Source organism: Numenius arquata, chromosome 1 (genome assembly GCF_964106895.1).
Source record: "Numenius arquata chromosome 1, bNumArq3.hap1.1, whole genome shotgun sequence".
Lineage (NCBI taxonomy): Eukaryota > Metazoa > Chordata > Aves > Charadriiformes > Scolopacidae > Numenius > Numenius arquata.
Window position 1 is genome coordinate 119327778 of NC_133576.1, and position 19576 is coordinate 119347353.

The 19576-nt window shown below is 40.4% G+C and overlaps 1 protein-coding gene across 2 annotated transcripts in view; it reads right to left on the reverse strand.

Annotated features, from left to right (window-relative positions):
- Positions 1-19576, reverse strand: part of CDK8 (cyclin dependent kinase 8) — an 84427-nt gene that overhangs the window by 35081 nt on the left and 29770 nt on the right. For both annotated transcript variants that reach the window (XM_074146200.1, XM_074146192.1), the window contains exons 3-4: positions 9788-9898; positions 6476-6616 (exon numbers count right to left, since the gene is read on the reverse strand). In XM_074146200.1, coding sequence (XP_074002301.1) covers positions 6476-6616; positions 9788-9898 — 252 coding nt within the window. The remainder of the gene's footprint in view (positions 1-6475; positions 6617-9787; positions 9899-19576) is intronic.

Here is a 19576-nt window from a genome sequence, read left to right on the forward strand (position 1 = left end):
TTGTGAGATTTTTGACCTCTCCTTGCACCACTATTTTTATTTGAATCAAGTTTATAAACAAACTTTTTACTTGCAATCAGAAAAACATCTACCAAAAGTTCCATATTCAGCATTTCATCTTATTATAAAAAGGAATCTAACAGCATCATGTGGTAAAAGATTATCAAGGACTTTTAGGATTGTTTTTCCATTTTTGCCAAATACTAGTTGCTTGGATAAAAATTATTTTCAGGTGTATTTGTTCATCTCGCACATTATCATAAATCTTGGATTTTTACTCCATCCTTTCATTGAAGTTCAAGAGAGACAGAGAACTACTGGAGAGAGTCCAGCGTAGGGCAACTAAGATGATTAAGGGGTTGGAGCACCTCCCTTATGAGGAAAGGCTCAAAGAGCTGGGGCTCTTAAGCCTGGAGAAGAGAAGGCTGAGGGGAGACCTCATCTATGCTTACAAGTACCTAAAGGGTAGGTTGAAGGATGATGGACCTGGACTCTTTTCAGTGGTTTCCAGTGACAGGACAAGGGGCAACGGGCACAAGCTGGAACATGGGAAGTTCCATTTAAATATGAGGAGAAACTTCTTTACGGTGAGGGTGACAGAGCACTGGGAACAGGCTGCCCAGGGAGGTGGTAGAGTCCCCTTCTCTGGATATTTTTGAAGACCCGCCTGGATGCAGTCCTGAGTAATGTGCTCTAGGGAATCCTGCTTTGGCAGGGGAGTTGGACTAGATGATCTCCAGAGGTCCCTTCCAACTCTGACAATTCCAAGATTCCATGAAGGCTTTCAGGTTGGCTAAGCACGATTGCCCCTCCATAAATCCATGCTGACTACTGCCAATCACCTCCACGTCTTTCAAATGCTTGGAAATGGCTTCCAGTAGAATTTGATCCATCACCTTCCCAGCGATTAAGGCAAGAGTGACTGGCATGTAACTTCCCAGATCCTCCTTCTTGCCTTTACTGGAAGATGGGAGTGACATTTGTTTTTTTCCCCTCAGGAACCTCCCCTGATTGCTATGACCTTTCAAAGAGAGCAGCCTCACAATGATTTCCTTATATTAAGCAAATGATTTTATGTATCTCTATAGGCTTCTCTATGGTGAATTCGAAGATCTCCAACTAGTATGCCTTCTACTTTCCTGATTGGAAGGCTGGCAGTACTGCAGCAATAGATGCTGTATTTCTAGCTTCAAATCTGCATTTCTACAAAGCTGACAGACGTTACTTGATCAAGAGCTTGACCTAACAGGCCACTGCCAGCAGCAATGGCCTAGAAGAAAGCAAGCCAAATGGATTCTCATTTGCACAATAGCCTTTGGTTTTGTTATTTTTTTTTTTTTTTTTTTTTTTCTGAAAAAGGAAGTTTGTTTGGGGTTTGTGGGTTTGTTTTTTGGTTTTTTTTTTGGTGGTGGTGGGAAGGGAGAGTCGGGTTTGGGCTTTTTTGGTTTTGTTTTTGTTTTGTTTTTTTTAACATCACTGGTATGAGCATCAAGTACTTCGTTTCGCAGTCTCTTCTGATCATTTCTACACTTTGAATAGTTACTGGTTTGAAAGTTTAACCTAAAACATAAAGAAAATGCTCAGAGCGGCAGGCAAGGGAGTAGTCAGGTTCCCTGCAAACAGCAGCATTAAGAAACACTAAATAATGTTATTTTAACTATAGAATATTTAGAATTATAGTAAATTACAACTCACAGGAAAGGACGCTGTTACAGTCTATGCAAGAAAACAAGGTTCTGCCAGACACGTTGTTCTTTTGTGGTCCCAACAAAGCACACACACAATGAAAAACACCTTGGAAACAAAAATCTTGGGAAATGCAACAGCTGACAATTAAAACAGTGACTGGGTTTGGGCTGGGTTTTGGGTTTGCTTTTTTCCCTCCTCTGAAGCAAATCACCAAGAAGTCACTATAATACCTTTTGGGAAATAATGCCTATTATCTGTTTATATACTTAAATAGGGTAGAAGACCACTCTGCTTTTAAAAGCTGCCAACTTCTTTCAAGTAATGCACACAGCTTTTCCTACTATTTGTTTTTAAGCATTCAAGTTAATTCCTTCAAATGACCAGTTTTGTAAGCACTAGAGCAGGACCAAAGGGCATTCCTGTATTTCTGAAGTAATCCTTGAATATCGGTGAGGGAGACATCCTTGGATTCAAAAGCTCTAATGCGGAAAATGGTAAATCGGCAGGGTAAAAGTTCCATATATTTAACTTTGCCTAACGCACATATTTAAGTGATTCACAGCCAGAGCCTGTAAAGTGACTAAGACATTGTCTACAAATAAACACCCTGAGAGTGGCTTCTCCTCATTTATTGTTAAAAGAACATCTTGATCGTTCCCACTAATCCCAAACCTGGCAGCAGGTATCCTTGGGAATAGTCCAGGTCCCAGGAAGCTCCTTTCCAACTGTATTAAAGTTTGTCAGCTTGAAAGCTTATTAAAAACAGTGCTCATCCCACAGCAGCAGTTCAGCTGAGCTGTACCCTAGGAACACATTAAATAGGCTGCAGTATCCTGTGCTAGTGTCAGTTTGCGAATGGTCACATCCGCAGCGACACAATCCCAGACTAACTAGGACATGGAATTTAATGACAAAGGCTAAGAGATTGTCATTCCTTTGGCAAGAGACAGGAGGAGGGGACTGGGAAGCAGGAGACCCCTCTTCTGTATCTGGCTTGCCAAGTGTCTAGCACCCACTAATACCATCCACAAAGAAATAGGCCAGGGAATTTAGTCTGAAAATCTGTGAAGAAAAAAAAAGTTTCATCATGGTGTCTCAGTACTACAAGAGCTGTGAGATTTTCCTGGTTTTTTTTGTTTCAGGGTAGTTTTGGGTGGGATTTTTTTGGAAGTCAGGGGGTTGGTGGTATGCTTTTAAGCTGTACCACATGAGTGCTTAAGTAGCTTCCGTGCAATATTATTATTTTTTAAATATATTATTGATTTTAATTGCAGAATAATCTTTCTGTTGCCACACAAAACCAGTGGAGGGGTGCTCATCTCTCAGCTGAGACTGGATCCTCACTGTGTGGGCAGGCCTCCTGCACACTAATATCAAATAAAGACGGACTTTTAAATGTTAACAAGTATGGCATATTAATTGCTGTACCATGCAAAGGGTCCTCTATTTTTGAGCTCTTCACTTGAAGAAGTCTTCCAAGCATACCGCCAAGTCCATCCTCTCTTCCTCATGCTATTGAGGAGGCAGATTGATGGAAGCAGATATACAGCCAGTCTTCTGCTTATGCTTATTTTTAATGTGGAATAAGCACTTTGAGCACAGGAAGAAGCCTGATAGCTGGATATCATAAAGTGGAAAAAAATACTAGGAGAAGTCAGCAAAATGCAGTAGGTTTCAAGCACGCTTGATAACTAAATTCAAAATATTATTAAAACTATAATTGATGCACATTGTGGTAATTACATGAAGTGTTCTTATTTCCTTCCTGCTACAGTCAGAGCATGAATAAACAATCTGCTTTCAATTGCTCTCAGTCATGGAATTAAAAAAAGCCGAAGAATATGCAAGTCAAATAAGAATTTTTTAAAGGACTGACATTTATTTGTTGAAAAATTTTACTGGTATGTTTCAAAGACATATGGAAAGCTAACTGCTCAAGCACAGCACTATTCAAAGATAACAAATATAATCAACACCTCCCTTGCTCTGATGGAAACCGTGAATTGGCTTTCATGTAACCAGCAAAAGAAAAAGAACAGCGAAGACAGTTGACTATTTAAATAGTTAAGTTATTGCTAAGATTTTTATGCATTTCCTATGTAAAAGATGAACTCGGACTAGAAAAAACACAATAGACAATTATTGTCTTCCTACAGTTTTTACTGTTTCATACAGAATATACTCACTTTATCCAAATCTTGCATGAATGAAAATTCCTCAATTCCACCATTATGAAGACAAATTTCAGTCTAAGTTTATGTGCTTTCAATAGCCATTGAGTTTTACTGCCTGATTTGTGGATGCTAGTAAGAAAGGAGTTACTTTATGCTGTATTTTTTTTCTTATCCTATGGGAGAGATGTAGCAAAGAACAGATTTTTCTGCTAAAGTACTATATTCTTTAGCTTCCTACCACCTCCAAGCACCATCACTCTTATAATAGCTAGTATATGAAATGAAAGCAAGCACGTTGCTTAAGCAGCTCTGTGCGTGTATCTGTACATACACATCTAAATCTAGGGAAACATAAAACATTTAGAAACTACAGCAACACCTATCATTTTAAAGGCACAGTAGGAGAAACATAATAAATCTGTCCAGCCATCCAATCAGGAGGTAAAATTGATTATTTAACACCGATATTCATGAAGGCTAATATTACAGGTAGCCTGGAACAGAAACCACATCTAAGAACAAGCATTAACATCAGTTATTTTGCTTTGGATCAGAATATACATGCTATTGAAGCCCCAACTTGCAAGCCTAACTTTGCACCAATATGCCCCTGTCGTGTGAAAACAAAACACTAGGTAAAATCCCTTCAGTTTCTCAGGCTATTTCCAGGGACCCTGATAAAAGGAATAAGGTATCTGACAGACACAATTTTGTCTTTTCACCTGCATAAAACACATGCCTTCTAAATTCAGCTCAAACTGAATGGTTTCAAAACAACAAACCCAAAGGTTTCCATGGATGAGGCAGCACAGCAGCCCCTGCACAGCATTTAGAGGATTCTCACCGACACGGCTTGACAAGGTTCCAGCGGGAAGACCTCTCAGACTGCCTCAAGCTTTTGGTCTCTTCCTCAGATTATCAAAAGATAGCCAATTGTGATGGTGGTTTTTCTGCTGGAAGAAATCTTCATGCTGGACTGAGACCACCAACTCATTTCACATAGGTCAGAAAATGAAATGGTAATAGTTTTTCGCAGTTGCCAGCTTAAACTGTATTTGATCTACAGACCTAGATGTGAAAGGCTCTGTAATAAATTACCAATCTCCTGAGCCATCCAGTTAACAACACACATGGTTTTCTTTTTAAACTCAATTACACTTAAGTTCATAAGTTTTCTGAAACTGTAGAAAGTAAAACATAAAAAAAATTTAGATTCTTGATGACAGGCCATTTGTTTTCTGTATGCCTCTGAAAAAAATATACTGAGGAGTACTACTGCAGACAGAACATTAGAGTAAGACGTTGTATTTTATTTTAAAACAAAGTGTGTCAAAGGAGAAACATGCACTATATATTTCTACATTATGTTTTGCTCCACTATTTCATGAGTCATGACAAAGCCACAATCTTTTTGAGTTTTTCCCCTTAGTGCTGCGGCTTTTGTTTCATTTTGAAAACCAGGAGGAAACTAGAACCAATATTCACACCATTATTTTAACAAAGCAAAGCTTCCTTATGTTTCAGTTCTGAAAATGTTATTTGTCAAAGACAAATTTTTTTCCATCAGTTTAAACAGAGACTAGCACTCTGTAGAAGCATTTATTGGGCATGAAAATAACAACCAAAAAACTAGTCATTCACTACATTTCCGGGAACACTATTAAAGCTATTTCAAAGACAAAAAGTGGCTCTAGGACAGTAATAAGGAAGCCGGACTTATTGCACCAAGCATAGAATAGCACTGGTATTAATGACTCATGGGAATAAAAGGTCAAACTAATGATACTCCCATGCACTAATGAAATTTCAGTCATTAGAAGCATCACATAGAGATAGTTATCATATTTTGAGAGCGTTTTTTTCCATTTACCTCTAAGAATAAGAGCTACAGACAAGTGGGTCAGGAAAACTACCCAACTTTACGACAACAGACAGAACCGGCCGAGCCAGCTATGGGCATATTTCAAAGGCAAATATATAAGAAATGGTGAGGTTTACAAATTTAAAACACTTAACAGAATTTGCTGGTTAAGAAGCACTAACTCATGTTCAAAATGTTTTGCTCATGCTGTAGTTTGGATAAGCATTGGTTTATTTGCAGAAGTCTTTGAAAGTTGGCGTGGCTGTAATTCTGATAGATTATAAACACCAGGAGAAGATAATGGCCTTCAAAAGTTACCTTCATAAGTAAAAGTGATCATTTTAGGGAGTTTTTATTTTTTCAGCAGTTCTTACAGCCAATCATCCTCTCCCCCACCTACACACATGCCATATTTAGTTATTTATCTTGCCTGCAGTAATACTACCACAGGCATTTTCTGTACCTCAATATGCCTGGTATTTAAATAAACAATTTTAAAAATAGTTTATTTAGGAAATAAAAAAGGGAAAACAGCCATCTGATATACCTTGCTGTCATAAGCATATCAGATCATAGTCAGCTTTTAAAATCCGCTCTACTAATCAAGGCTGTCTGAATGCAGTATAAAAATATGTACTTATGAGTACGTGTCCTTAGAACAAAGGTTTTTATTTCCCAGTGATTTGTATAAAAAACAATCCTGCCCTCAATCATCATCCCAGTGCTAAAACCCATTGTGGATCCAACTTACCAAATCCCTGTGTAACACCCAGTTAGCATGCAGGTAGTGAATACCATCTAGGATCTGATATAACAGTGACTTCACCATTCCCCGAGGTAACTGAACTGGTTTCTTGTTTGCTTTAGAAGCCCTGTGAAACTTGATTATATGCTGTAAAGGGGAAAAAGAAATCAAAATAAAGAAGTGTAATGTTTTTCTCTATAGCATTACACAAAAATATTGCCAGCAATTCCTTACACAGACAACTTAGGTGGTTTTTTTCAAGCTATTTTCATTAATTTTCAAAACTAGAAACGTTTACATTAAGTACTAGAAAATTAATACTATATGAGGTAAAGCGATCACTGTCCCAAGGAAATCTCTCAAAAATGAAACCAGTTGTTGCTGTGGTTTAACCCTGGCAGGCAGCTAAGCCCCACAAAACTGCTCGCTCATTCCCAGTGGGATGAGGCACACAAACCCAATACAGTTGTCAAAGCAAATTCCCTTGCAGATCACTGATCTTTAACAGTTTGGAGGTTTTAGGGATATTTTTGTTCAGGGGTTCTTTTTGTTAAGATAGGCTGATACCTTGTATATCACAGCACAGAATTAAAAGTACATCACCTAATTTCTTTATTATTTTACTTTGAAGTTTTCTCCTACAGTAGTAATGACACTGTAATATTCAACACCTAATGCCACACAGAAATTCTTGCAAACTGTATTGGCAGCTTTAAGTGTTTAAATTAGAAGCCCAGATTTATTCCTTCTTTATTTACTATACCTTTAAAGCACAGCACTCTCAAAACAGAAGCTGTTGACAGAGCAAAGATATAAATCTGCCCATCTGAAAGCCAGCTACCAAGCCAGGCACAGAAAAAACCTTTTACAATCATAAGTGCATACACAAGCAACGACGTCTAGCAACAATGAGGAGTCCGAAAGGATATGTTGCCTTAGCACTTGAGAGCAAGGTGCCATTAACCTCAATAGCATAAGGTGTGCCACAATAATGGTAGCCATTTCCATGTTTGTCTCCCTTTGAAAGGTGATTTCTAGAACAAACTTTTTCATGCATTCATACTTCTTTTCTGAAATGGCTCACGCTTGTGTGATCATCAAAACAGCCCTGATCTTGTGCATCCAAAACCTGGCACCAAACTTCCATCACGTGTTCTTCCCACATTCCTGAGCTTTCACATTCCAGGTACCAATTCGGTACCCAACTACTCAAACCCCTTTGGGAAATTGCCTTTCCTCTCTTGCTGCAGCCCATACAGCTTGCCCTCCTTTGCTTCAGGCATAAGCTTGACTTTCCTGGCAGGAAAAGGCACAACCCTGCTCTGCCCAAGATAAAAATGGAGCTGCATGGAGGAGAAAAACACTGATGGAAAAGCAACAGTCCCTGCCCAGTCAGCCAAGCACCACATGCATGAGCATCCCTCAGACACAGCCACAAGTTTCACCTTTTCTCACCTCCCACTTCCACTAACTCCAAAACAAATGTTATCTTTCATGCAGCGCCCAGGGAGAAGTGAATCTTCAGAAACAGAAAGACAGATGACTCTCCTGGACCTTTTTGTTCCTGCTCTAATATACCTTGTGCCCTTTTCCCAGCCTTGTTTGGGACCTGCTGTGCTAGATATGCTCAGCCCTGGAGGACTTAAGTCCATAGCCAGCTGACTGGGGCACAGACCCAGCCCAGTCACTGCAACTGAAGCGAGGCCTCTTGCATCAAGATAGAGTCAACAACCAGGAGCTGGTAGAGGTGGGGAGTTCTGGAGTTTATACAGATATGTGCATGTAAACATAAAGGTCAAAGTTGAGGGTCATTCTTAAGTTACTGATATTTTGTTAACAAAGGTGTTCTGCAGTGATTTTGGGTAAGTACGAAGCAACACAGAAATGTCCAAATACAAAACAAGGACAAGTCACTATTAGTCACAATCCTCCAAATAGAAAGCCTTGCGGTACATTTTGAAACAAAAAAAACCTCACGCATTCCTAAGCCTCTGCAGCTTAGCATATCATAAGCATGGGGGAGCAGTGAACAAAAAAATGTACTCGTTTTTTCTCTACATTAGAAAAACATTACATTTAACATTTACATTAGAAAAACGCTTTACTCCATCTCCTCAAGATTTTTGTTTTGTACATCGGCCTTAAGAATGTCTCAGTATTTCAGCTCCTTGGTATTTTTTTTTTTTGCTTTTACTTTATTTTGGCAACGAAATCTCAATATCAACTATTGGAAGTTCCAAGAAACTGAACTGGGAGAAAATATCTCTGATTCAGCTTAGATGAAGGAAAATTGACATAGCAGTTCTTAGGCAAATACTACTGAATTATTCCCAACTACAAGTAAAACAATTTTCAAAAGAAATTAGTTTTAATTTAACTAATGATTTGACTCAACTCATGATTCATACTACACAATTCTTACATGAACACGTACATAAAAATTTCCATCTCATTCCAAATTGCCTCTGTTGTACCTTTTGATACAAATCTTCTTAATATCTTTTAAGGTTAGTATTACAATGCTTGTTCCATTGAGACCAATGCTCGAAATGTATGTCAGATTTAATTTGAGGCAAACGCATACCTTTTTTCAAGGAAGTTAAGGTTGCATGGGATTTTGGATTCTTTACAATGCTACTTTAATTATTTTATTTTTTTAAGCATTCCAAATGTATGTTCAGGTCACAAATAGTGTCCTCAAACCAGGACACTAAGTTAACAGAGGTAAAGGGTATATATCTTAAAACAAATTTGCTCTACCTTCAACGTATTTATATTTTAAAGCTTTATCTTATAATTAGGAATAAACAGCCTTCCTCCCAAATATAAGAAATTTCACCAGATGAGCTGAATAAAAAGTTCTTCCCAGGGAAACACACAAATTAAATTTCAATTACATGCAGTGGCACTACTCTCACTTCGTGTATTCATGAATGGCATGCAATGTAACTAAAAGTCCAAACTGTCCTATTCAGCCAATCAGTTTGTCATTTTTCAAAGGGAATTCACTTGCATAATCAATTCTGTTTTCCTGCACTCTACTTTAGCCATAATGAAGGGTTATATTTGCATTTATTTACCTAGATTTCTAGCTCCTGAGAGCTGAATGCAGATTTTTAGCTTCTTAAAGAGGTCACAGATTAACTGTGTAGCGTGCTTACCCAACATTTTCCACTGCTTTTCCTTTAGTACTGAAAATGTTTCCAACAAACACAGGGCAAAAGGCGATACTGTTTTTTAACCGCTGCATCTTCCCTGACCTTGTCCTTTTCTGCAACTAAAACTCTAAGCCAAGTACCTACAAGCAATTCACCTTACCCAGAGGTCATGCTCAGCGTAGTCAAAGAGAAGCCACACTTTCCTGTCAGCATGAGAAAGAAACACCTTTTGCAGAGAAATGACATTTGGATGTTTGAGCTCCCGCAGCAACTGCAAAATAAAGAAAGTTCACAACAGTTACAACCACACATCCAAAGCTGTGAAAGTGCTGGAAAGATGAATACTTTAATAGTCTTTGCTACATATGCTACAATACGAACAAGTGAAGTTGAAATTTGCAAGTCATGGAAAACAGCACACTTTTTAATGAAAAAACCAGTCATTAGTTTGAAACCAAAGCTGAAAGCAAGTCATAACTCCTTAGGGCATTCCCTTCCTATCCATTTCCTAAAAGTTTATGTCTATGTATTTCTTGCTATTATCCAGGACCAAGAAGACTCTGCAAACAGCCAGCTGTGCCATCTGCCCTGTAATCTTTGATAGAGCCATTTGAGGTATCCAATTTTCTCCTGACTCTCAATTATCTGAAAACACTGCATTTTGGTTGCAGCCATTCAAGGCTGAGTGGGATGACTCATTTAGAGGCTGTCAATGCAGTCAGCTAAAGAAGATGTGGTTTGTAAGATGGAGTCAGCTGATCTACAAGGTCACCACCACCTACAGATGAAGGTGCAACTCCCTCCCACAACATGTATTACACCAGTTATGTTGCTCACAGAAGCAATCCACAAAACACCTCCCAGCTCAGGAGAAAACTAACCCAAACACACAAAGGCGTTAATTTTCTGCTGAGCTCCTGAGCTGAAATGACTCACAGCAGGGACAGCAGACCCAGCACTAGTGGAGGGACACAGCTAGGAGTAAGAACTTTCAGCAGCAGTGAGCCATTAAAACAGCTCAGCTGCTTTAGCAACTATAGCTTTAACCACCACCAAAAGGAAAACATAGTTGAGATGTAGCACAAAAACTGAATGCAGACAGCAGTCTGAGCTCCACTGGTCACATCACAAATATACTGTACTCACACAACTGCTAAGAAAGAAACAAAATCTGACTAAGCAAACTCTTGTCAGGCTTGGCTACCCAAGACTAGATGAATTCTTACCAGCTCAGTCTGCCAGAAGTGATGACATTTTTAATAAAAGGAATGGCTTGGGGTTTTTTAAAAGCCAAGAACAATTTGAACTACTATTTGAATATAAAATAGAAAATTAACACTTGATTTCTGAGATTGAATCTATTTTCAATAAAATAGAATTTTCCTGCTATGTAAATTAGAAGAAACAAGAGATTTCATTCCTTTCTACTCATACCTTTGTCACATATGGTAACATTTTAGCTGCCTCTGAGATCGTAACATGGGAGTGGGTATCTGCATATGTTTGCTTCCTCCTTTTCTATTTCATTTGAGACAGACTCCCATCCCTACTCACTGGCCAGAGTCTTCAGTGCGGCATTTGTAGAGCAAGAGGACCTACAGACCCACAGAGCTTGAATCTCAAGTTTGAGATCACACAGGGAGACAGAGGGTTGAGGAGACAATGCAACATTATAAATCAACGCAGAAGGAAGTAGTTTCAGCATGTTAAACCTCTTAATCTTAAGATCCATAACAGCATTACATAGAGGAACTTTAAAGCAGGATCTGCAAGAAGTGTGGAATTCTGTAAATGCCTGTAATTCCTACAAAGCATAAGATCAGCATGGGGAAAACCAAGAAATGTTTATTTGCAATTTTTAATCAATTACAGGTGGGGACCATCTGCAGTAGGTTGACACCAGCCAGCAGCTAAGCCCCACACGGCCACTTGCTCACCCCCCTCAGTCAGATGGCAGAGGAAGAGCAAAAAAGGCAAGAATATTTGTGGGAGAGGATAAAACTTTAATAAGCAAAGGAAGGAGGAATTAAAAATGAAAAAAGCCACCACAAGTGACGCAAAGGCAATCACTCACCACTTCCCACAAGCAGATCGATGCCCAGCCAGTCTCCGAGCAAAGGCTACCTCCCCCAAAGGGAGGAGAGGCAGAGTGGGAAATAGAGAAAGCCTGGACACTCTACAAGCATCGCTCGGCAACAGCCAAAACACTGGTCGATTATCAATACTGCCTCAGTTGCAAGGCCAAAGCACAACACCATGTGGGCTGCTATCAAGAAAATTAACTGCATCCCAGCCAGGCCCAATACAGCATCGAAGACCATCAGTAGGAGTCAGCCTCTTAATAGCAAATGAGGTTATAGGGTTTAAGGACACATTGTGCCAGTCCTTACAGCAAAGTTGAATCAGTATAAATTCGCAGCTTAAACTTATGCTAAACATTTTATTGAATTAACTATATATACCCACTACTGCATGACAGCTCAGCAACTACGTGTCTACACCAAAATTTCATCAGATTTCCTGTGGCCTGATGACACACTTGTACCAGACACAACAGACTGTTTCTCGATGAAAGAGGCACACACTAGTCAGATCTCTAGAAAATAATGTACAGATCCCCTTCACATCTTCCTGTCCCATTTTAAGTCCATGCTGCTCCTTATTCCCCACGTAGCAGCTATCACCCACTTTAAAAATCCCTTTCTCCGCTCCAGCTAATCAGGCTTAGAGTTCACATACATGGACACATATTCAGTGGTCCCCCAGACTCCACTGCAGACCTCACATCTGGTCAGAATCCAAGCCCAGACGCCGTCCTGCCCTTTCATCCAAGTTCCAGCTCCGATACCAGGTCTCTAAAGATTTTGGTCTCCTCCTGCTTGCTGGCTTTGCACACTTGAAGCTCACTAACGGGTCACACATACGAGCTGCCAGAGAGAGCTGTGTGTGTTCATCTCCTGACCTACGCCCCTCCTGTATTGAGCTTCTGCAGATCTGTGGTATTCTCAGCATCTGGCCCCTGCAGACCTCATCCTGTTCTCACCACCTAGCCCAGCCTGAAGTCTGCTAGCAGGTCACAGAGGCACACACACAACACAGAGCACACCCACACAGAGAATGGTTAGGAACAGACACGGGACTGACTGCAGTGACCATGTAGCCGTGGCCAGACGGGCACACTGCCCAGCAGCCTGCTTACATGAAACCTGCCCCTTATTCCCTCTCCATTTTCCCATGCTTTTTCCTCCCCAATCCACCTTGACAACTCCCCTTCCTGCCTTTGATCCTTCCTCTAAACATCCCACAGAAGTTTTACAGAGTCCCAGCAGCCCCCTCAAATACCCAATAAAACCTCTACCCTCCTGTAAGATCCACAGCAATCTGCTTTCCCTCTCATCCATTACAAAGCCCTGGTTGACTCTTTTCAAGGACCACTTGAGGGGTTCCTTCTGCGGCCCATCTCCCATGTTTTAAGAGTTCTAGCCTTTGTTAGTGTCCCTGGTAGCAGCTGTTATGGTTTGTGCATCTGTGTGCTCAAGTTTATCATTCTTGCTGGTTTTTGCCTTTGCCTTTTATGTTGAATAGCCGTTAACTACCTAAAAGTCTAAAAAAACTACCTAGGTCTGCCTAAAAGAACTGACGGGTTTGGTTAAAGCTAAACAGCCCCAAGGACTCCAGTGAACAGGATGGTTAATACACATCAGCAAAACCATCAGAATAAGGAAATGATTGCTGCAGTGGTGACAGATGATCCCTGACTCACTGTCTTGGAAAGGCTCAAATGCTCCAGGACAGCGATAATGAAGAGCAACAAATGCAAAGGCTGTCTGAAGGACAGAAGGAGCTCATGCAGATGACAACACATCACATGAGCTGCAAACAGTATTTCCAGCAACCTCACTCTCCATGAACCAGGCCTCTCTAGCCCACATGCCTCTCCTACCAGATGACTTGCCTCGTGTCCAGCAGCTGACAGTTCTCTGGAGACAAAGCGGACTGCAGGAAACACAGTATGACCATCAGTGCAATGTCCACCAATGAGAAAGACCACTTTTGGACCTAGTGACTTTGATATCTAATTGCTTCTCTCCACCCGAGTTCAGTTCTATAGAACACAGAGAAAGTCCACAAAAGCTACACATTTGGCTCTCACAAAGTTACCGTCCTTTTCATTTATGTATCACACAATGATTCAAGAGCATTTCCACAGCCAGAAAGGTTTCACTTAAATTATTTGGCCTGGATGCCCGTTATAAGGAAGGGAGCTCATTCAGTGCACCTTCAAAGAAATACAGATCAGCAACTGATGAAGACGCTGACACATCTAGTTTGACTTGAGTGTTACAGTCCCACGTTCCCTGAGTCTTGGTCAGAGTCCCTGAGTCTGGTCTTTCATAAATATTGTTCAAGACACAGCAAGGGCAACAGCATCCCTACATGCAAGTCCTGGGCTCACACTGAGGTTCCTCCACCTTCCTCTTCAAATGCAAAAAATACTCATTCCACAGCCATGGGGCAGCTGGGGGACAGTAAATCAAGTATCCTAACAATGCGTAAGGTTTTTAAATTGCTTCACAAACAAGGACAGAGTGGGGTAAGACAAGACATTATTAAATAATCAACAGCAGCATTAAGGCAGCCTGGCAAAATGCCACATAACTAAGGCAAATCTTTTCTTGCAGAGTGACACTAACAGTAATTACCTTTCACATCAAATATGAGCTGAACTCAGCACAAGTCTCGATGAACACACTCTCCTTCCTCCAGTGATACTCCTACATTTCCCGTACAGCTCTGCACCACTGCAGACGCTTCTCGTGATCCAAGACGCTGTACTGAAGGAAGGCACTCGATATACTGCACTCTCCGCGTGAGCGAGGATTTCTAGCTTTACTGCAAGTGTCATTCCACCCCCACTCTTGATGCTTGCTACTACGTGTGGTCCACAGGGTGCATTAACCTGCTTAGTGTTGCAATACTACCATGCTTACTTCTAAAATTGAGGACAGATTCATTTGCTAAAGCAGTCGGCCAGGTGACCTGGCCCAGAAGAAGTTTCTCTGATGTCCCGTCTCAGGACATTAGCTATTTTAGAAAAGGCAACCCCTTGCTCTCACTGCCTTCCTATGAGTGCTATCGTAGAATCATGTATCATAAAATGGTTTAGGTTGGAAGGGACTTTAAAGATCACCTAGTTGACATCATGGGCAGGGACACTTTCCACTAGACCAGGTTGCTCAAAGCCCCATCCAACCTGGCCTTGAACACTTCCAGGGATGGGGCATCTACAACTCCTCTGGGCAACCTGTTCCAGTGTCTCACCACCCTCACAGGAAAGAATTTCTGTGCAATATGTTTCTCTCAAAACTTAGGTCAGAAAGCTGGCTAGACACAAAAGCCATCGGCAATATCAAGCAAAACATTCTCTTAAACAAAAATCACTATTGTGTCATCTTGCTAGTTTGATGGCGTAAATTCAAAATCTAATCATCTCCTCATGCTTCAAAAAGGCTCACATCAATTCCAGCAGTTCCATCAGTGATCCAGCAACAAACAAATCATATATTAATAGTCACATTATGGCCCTCAGATGGAAAATGGGCAAAGAGGGACTTGGAACAGAAAGCAGATTGCGGTTGATGGAGAAAAAGGTGATTTTCAGACTAGAAGATGACTGACAAAGATTTAGTCATCCTGTAATACATAAGACACCAGTGGAACTACTGCTACAAGAGATGAGTATAAGCAGTAGTGAGACATTACCTGAAATGCTATGCGCAGTTCTAGCCAATTCAGGGAAGATTAATTGCAACTGCAACAGGGCAAAGAAAGCCCAAGCCTACACCCAGGGGAAGGGAGAGCCTACTGCAGAACGGGAAACCAGCAAGCGAAGCCAAAATCGCTATAGCCTGCCAAAACAAAGCCAGAGAAAAGAAACAGTCTCTCTCTCTTTAAAATGAAAGCAGGAGAAGAGCTATTCTAACTATCTGACAATATTATCATAAGGACAAATGGGTATGAAATAGTCATGATTAACTTTGGCTTAAAGGCTGAATAATTAGAATGAAACTCAGCCTTCAGAGATTTTTCTTTTCCTTACAAGTTTAACTTGTAAACAAGTTTAACTTGTAATTTGCTGTATTTCTGAAGGTGCACTTTGTTGTCTGCAAGAGCAGGAGCAGAATATGACTTCAGAGGTGTCACACCCAAAAAAACATTAAAAACCATAAATTTCTAAAAAGAAATAAATAAATAAAAAATGCTCAAATCACTATTCTTAGTTTCCTATCAAAAACTGGAGCTCCAATGTACTTTAAACTTGTTATTTAAACTAAACACCAAATTCTATTACACAAGTTCTTAAACCCCAAGTTGGCTTAGCTGCTATCCAGTAGATTCCAGATCTGTTTGTTTCAATGTAAATATGACTTTACAGTTTTATAGTCTCATGAGTCAGATATTCCACAGTACTAAAAAAGAACAAAATACCTGCTTAAAGTACATGCTGTTTTCCTTTCAGTGTTCAAATGAAAGCTTACAAAGCAATGTAACAGAAGTTATAACACTGCTCACTCTATGAATTTATTATGAAGCTGACAATACGTTTTTGAAGCTCTAGTTCTTCAGATGTACAACTGTGTGAAATTGTTGCATTATTTTCTTCTTTTTTTATTATTTTTAAAGTCTTAAATGTTGCAGAAAGAAGCCTAACAACACAAAATGTGAAGAGAAAAAAATTGCACATTTCTGGTTTTAATTTTTGTTGTTTCCAAAACAAATGAGTCTTAAATGATCCCACTACAAGTCAATATTTATTAGCACTTCTTACATGCAAGCTAAGTATTACAAGAAATGTTATTAAATGTTCTCTGAAAGTAAGGAGGTGGATGAAACTCCCAGATTAGACAGACACTGGATGTCAAGCTTAGTCAAATTCTGCTGTTCAGAGAAAACACGATGATTCCTAAGGACTCCAATTTCTAACATTGAATCAGTATCTTTCACAAAAACTATCCACTTTCACAGAACTAAAAATACTACTACCCTCCCTTTACACAAAATCTCTCAAGAATACTGTTTGTACCTCAGTAACATAGCTTGATAACATACTCAGTCACAACTTATATTTTACATGCCCTACTATTAAAGCATTTGAGAGTCATTAGACTTCCCAAAGAGGGTCAAAATCAAACATTTGTCTTCCTCAATACCTTTCCACCTTTCACCACAGGGAAAGATTGCTAAGAAACCATTACTTGTCTTCTGACATGGGGACTGTACTAATCTAAATGAGTTCTGTGTTTGGTCTTGTGGGAAACTGCTTTACCTGTTAGTGTCAAAGGGACACGACAGCCTCCATAATCTGGGGAACCTACACCTAAATATTGTTTCTTATCACATAGCTGGTACAAGATCTCCTCCAGCAAGCTCACTGGGACAGCCATTTTTTCTTTACCAGGGGAAGATGTTGAAGACGGCGAATCCTGGAGTCACCTAGTTTCAGTTTCTGCCTCATGGGGTCCCTTCCAGCTGCTGCATGCTGCCTCAGAGTCCTTGGTCACCCTCACAACAGCTCTGAAAAGAGCCCTGAAGCTCTTCTTCCATCCCCTCCTCTGGCAGAGGGGAAGGAGGCCTGACTATCATGTAATGACATGTTTATGTCACCCAGGACATGGAAGGCCCCGTGTGCAAAGAGGACCAGTTCACCTCTACAGTAGCTGCCTCCATCGAGGTCAACTCAGCCAAGACCATAAGTCAGCAGCTTCGTCCTCACCTGCCCATGGACAAAGGCCTGCCACTCTAGCTTTGCCTCTTCCTTTCTGCCACCGTCCAGCCCAGAAGATGAAAAGCCAGGGGGGTTGAACAGTTTCAGAGGTGAGCAGGATTGCTGCAGAGGCTTCCCCTTTTGGGGAGGAGCAGCAGTCATCACCAGCTATCTCTCCACTTACTGTCACACTGTCTGGGTACCGCGTGCATGCTCCCTGCAGACCCAGCCAAGTTCCTGGCAGAAGGAGAGCTGTACTGGGCCCTGAGCCTCCTGCCTTGGACATAAAAATCACTACTCCCCTTTCTTTTCCTAATGCTCAGACATGTGAGCATTAGGGTACAAGTCTGCATTATACCCAAACCAACCCTGCAGGTTCCCACCACTTCCCATGCGCCAAGTTAAGACCAAAGGATGGTTCAACTCAGCTTACTCACACAACAGAAAGCCAACAAAACCGATCATTTTCCCTTCTGTAAAGATGAACTTCCTCATCCTACAACCACACTATCACTAGATCCAACACAGAGGATATCACCTTTTGCGATGACAGCCTGCATTTTTTACAATAGGAAACAACAAAATCCTAGGAACACCCAAATGCCTCCAAGGCAGACCGACAGAGTGGAAACAATCAAAGAACCCAGCTAAGTATTGTTCTGTAGTTTTCTGTCCCACCCTTGGGACAGCCTCAAGGCTGTTCTAACTTGTACAAGCTGGCTATGGTGCTTGAAGGACACCACACAGACAGGAGACAGCCAGAGTTAAGCATTGTCCATCCCAGCTCTGCTTTGTCCCACTCAGAATTTCCATCACTGAGAGCATCTGTCACCATATCTAGCACTTCCTCTTCAGAGCCAAGTCAAAAACTAATGCTATCATATAAAAAATACTATGTAGTGTTTTTACACACAAACAAGCTTTTCAAGGATATTTCTGCCAATCAAACCAGGCAGCAAAAAAACAAAGCTACATGGAAGTCCCACAAAAAGTAAAAAAACAAACCAAAAAAAGAAAAAAAAACCAAAACACCCAAGAAATTTCTCACTAGCCAAAGGAAGCATAGGCAAGTGAAGTACTTGCAAACCTGCTAAAACTGAATGAAAAATGCTAATCAACAAGAAGAATGTCAGAAAGTCACTTGATTACTTTAAAATCTAAGACTCCTGTATAGGAAACTGCCCAACTCAAACTCCTGAAGCTCTATGTGAAGCCTGGTTAACTACTCCACCTTCCTACAGCCTTGAAGAATTCTTCTTTGCCAACTGTGAAATAGCTTTTGCTGCACTATTCCAGGTGGACAGGCTTTAATGACTTTCTTCCTCATGATTAAATCAGAAGACAGCAAGTGTCTGGGCTTGTATGTTTTGTATATTTTTACACAAATCTTCTTACCATTCTATTCCTCTGCTCTCCCATCTAATACAAAACCACCTTGTGGTATGATGAGTGTGCAGTTTTTAGCGCCTGCTTAAATCCTCAGAAGTGAAAGTGCAGATCACAAAAAAAGATACCCAGAATCCCAGGCAGTTCATATGCCTGTAAAGAACAAGAGATGAGCAGCCAAATGTTCAGTCAAGGTTCTGGAAGAAGCAGCATTCACAAATGCTTACCACGGTGGATGAATGGGGGAAAGATAAGGAAGAATGTAAGCCTACAACTATCTTGATATTAAAGATACTGATTCAATTAGCATAATTAGCACAATAACTGTTAATTCCACCAGTTAGACAAACAATTTACAAAAAAATAATTAAAAAAAAAAACCAACACCCTCTTATTTCAACAGAGTAAGAGACTAGCTAGGGTCTTGAAAATCTAAGAAATAGATCCTCATTCTCTAAGTTCTCATGCTGCAGGAAGTACTGAAACGTAAGAAGAATTTCATATACAAATATAGGTTGAGCTCATCCCATAACTGAGTCAGCTATTTCAACTCAGGTCTTTGTGCCTTTCCCTGTAAGTGATGTATTCCAATATTATTTTATTTTTCTGAAGATCTGACACGGTTCTTCAGCTCATGTGTCTGCATCAAATAGACAGAAGAGTAGGCTGTGGGCATTTCAGTTCAAACATATCAGTTTTGGACTAATCGAGTAACTTAAGTTAGTCGTCATAAACAAAACAAAAGCCATTGTAGAGTTATAAAAACAAAGGAGAGTTTCACTGGGATTTATCAAACTG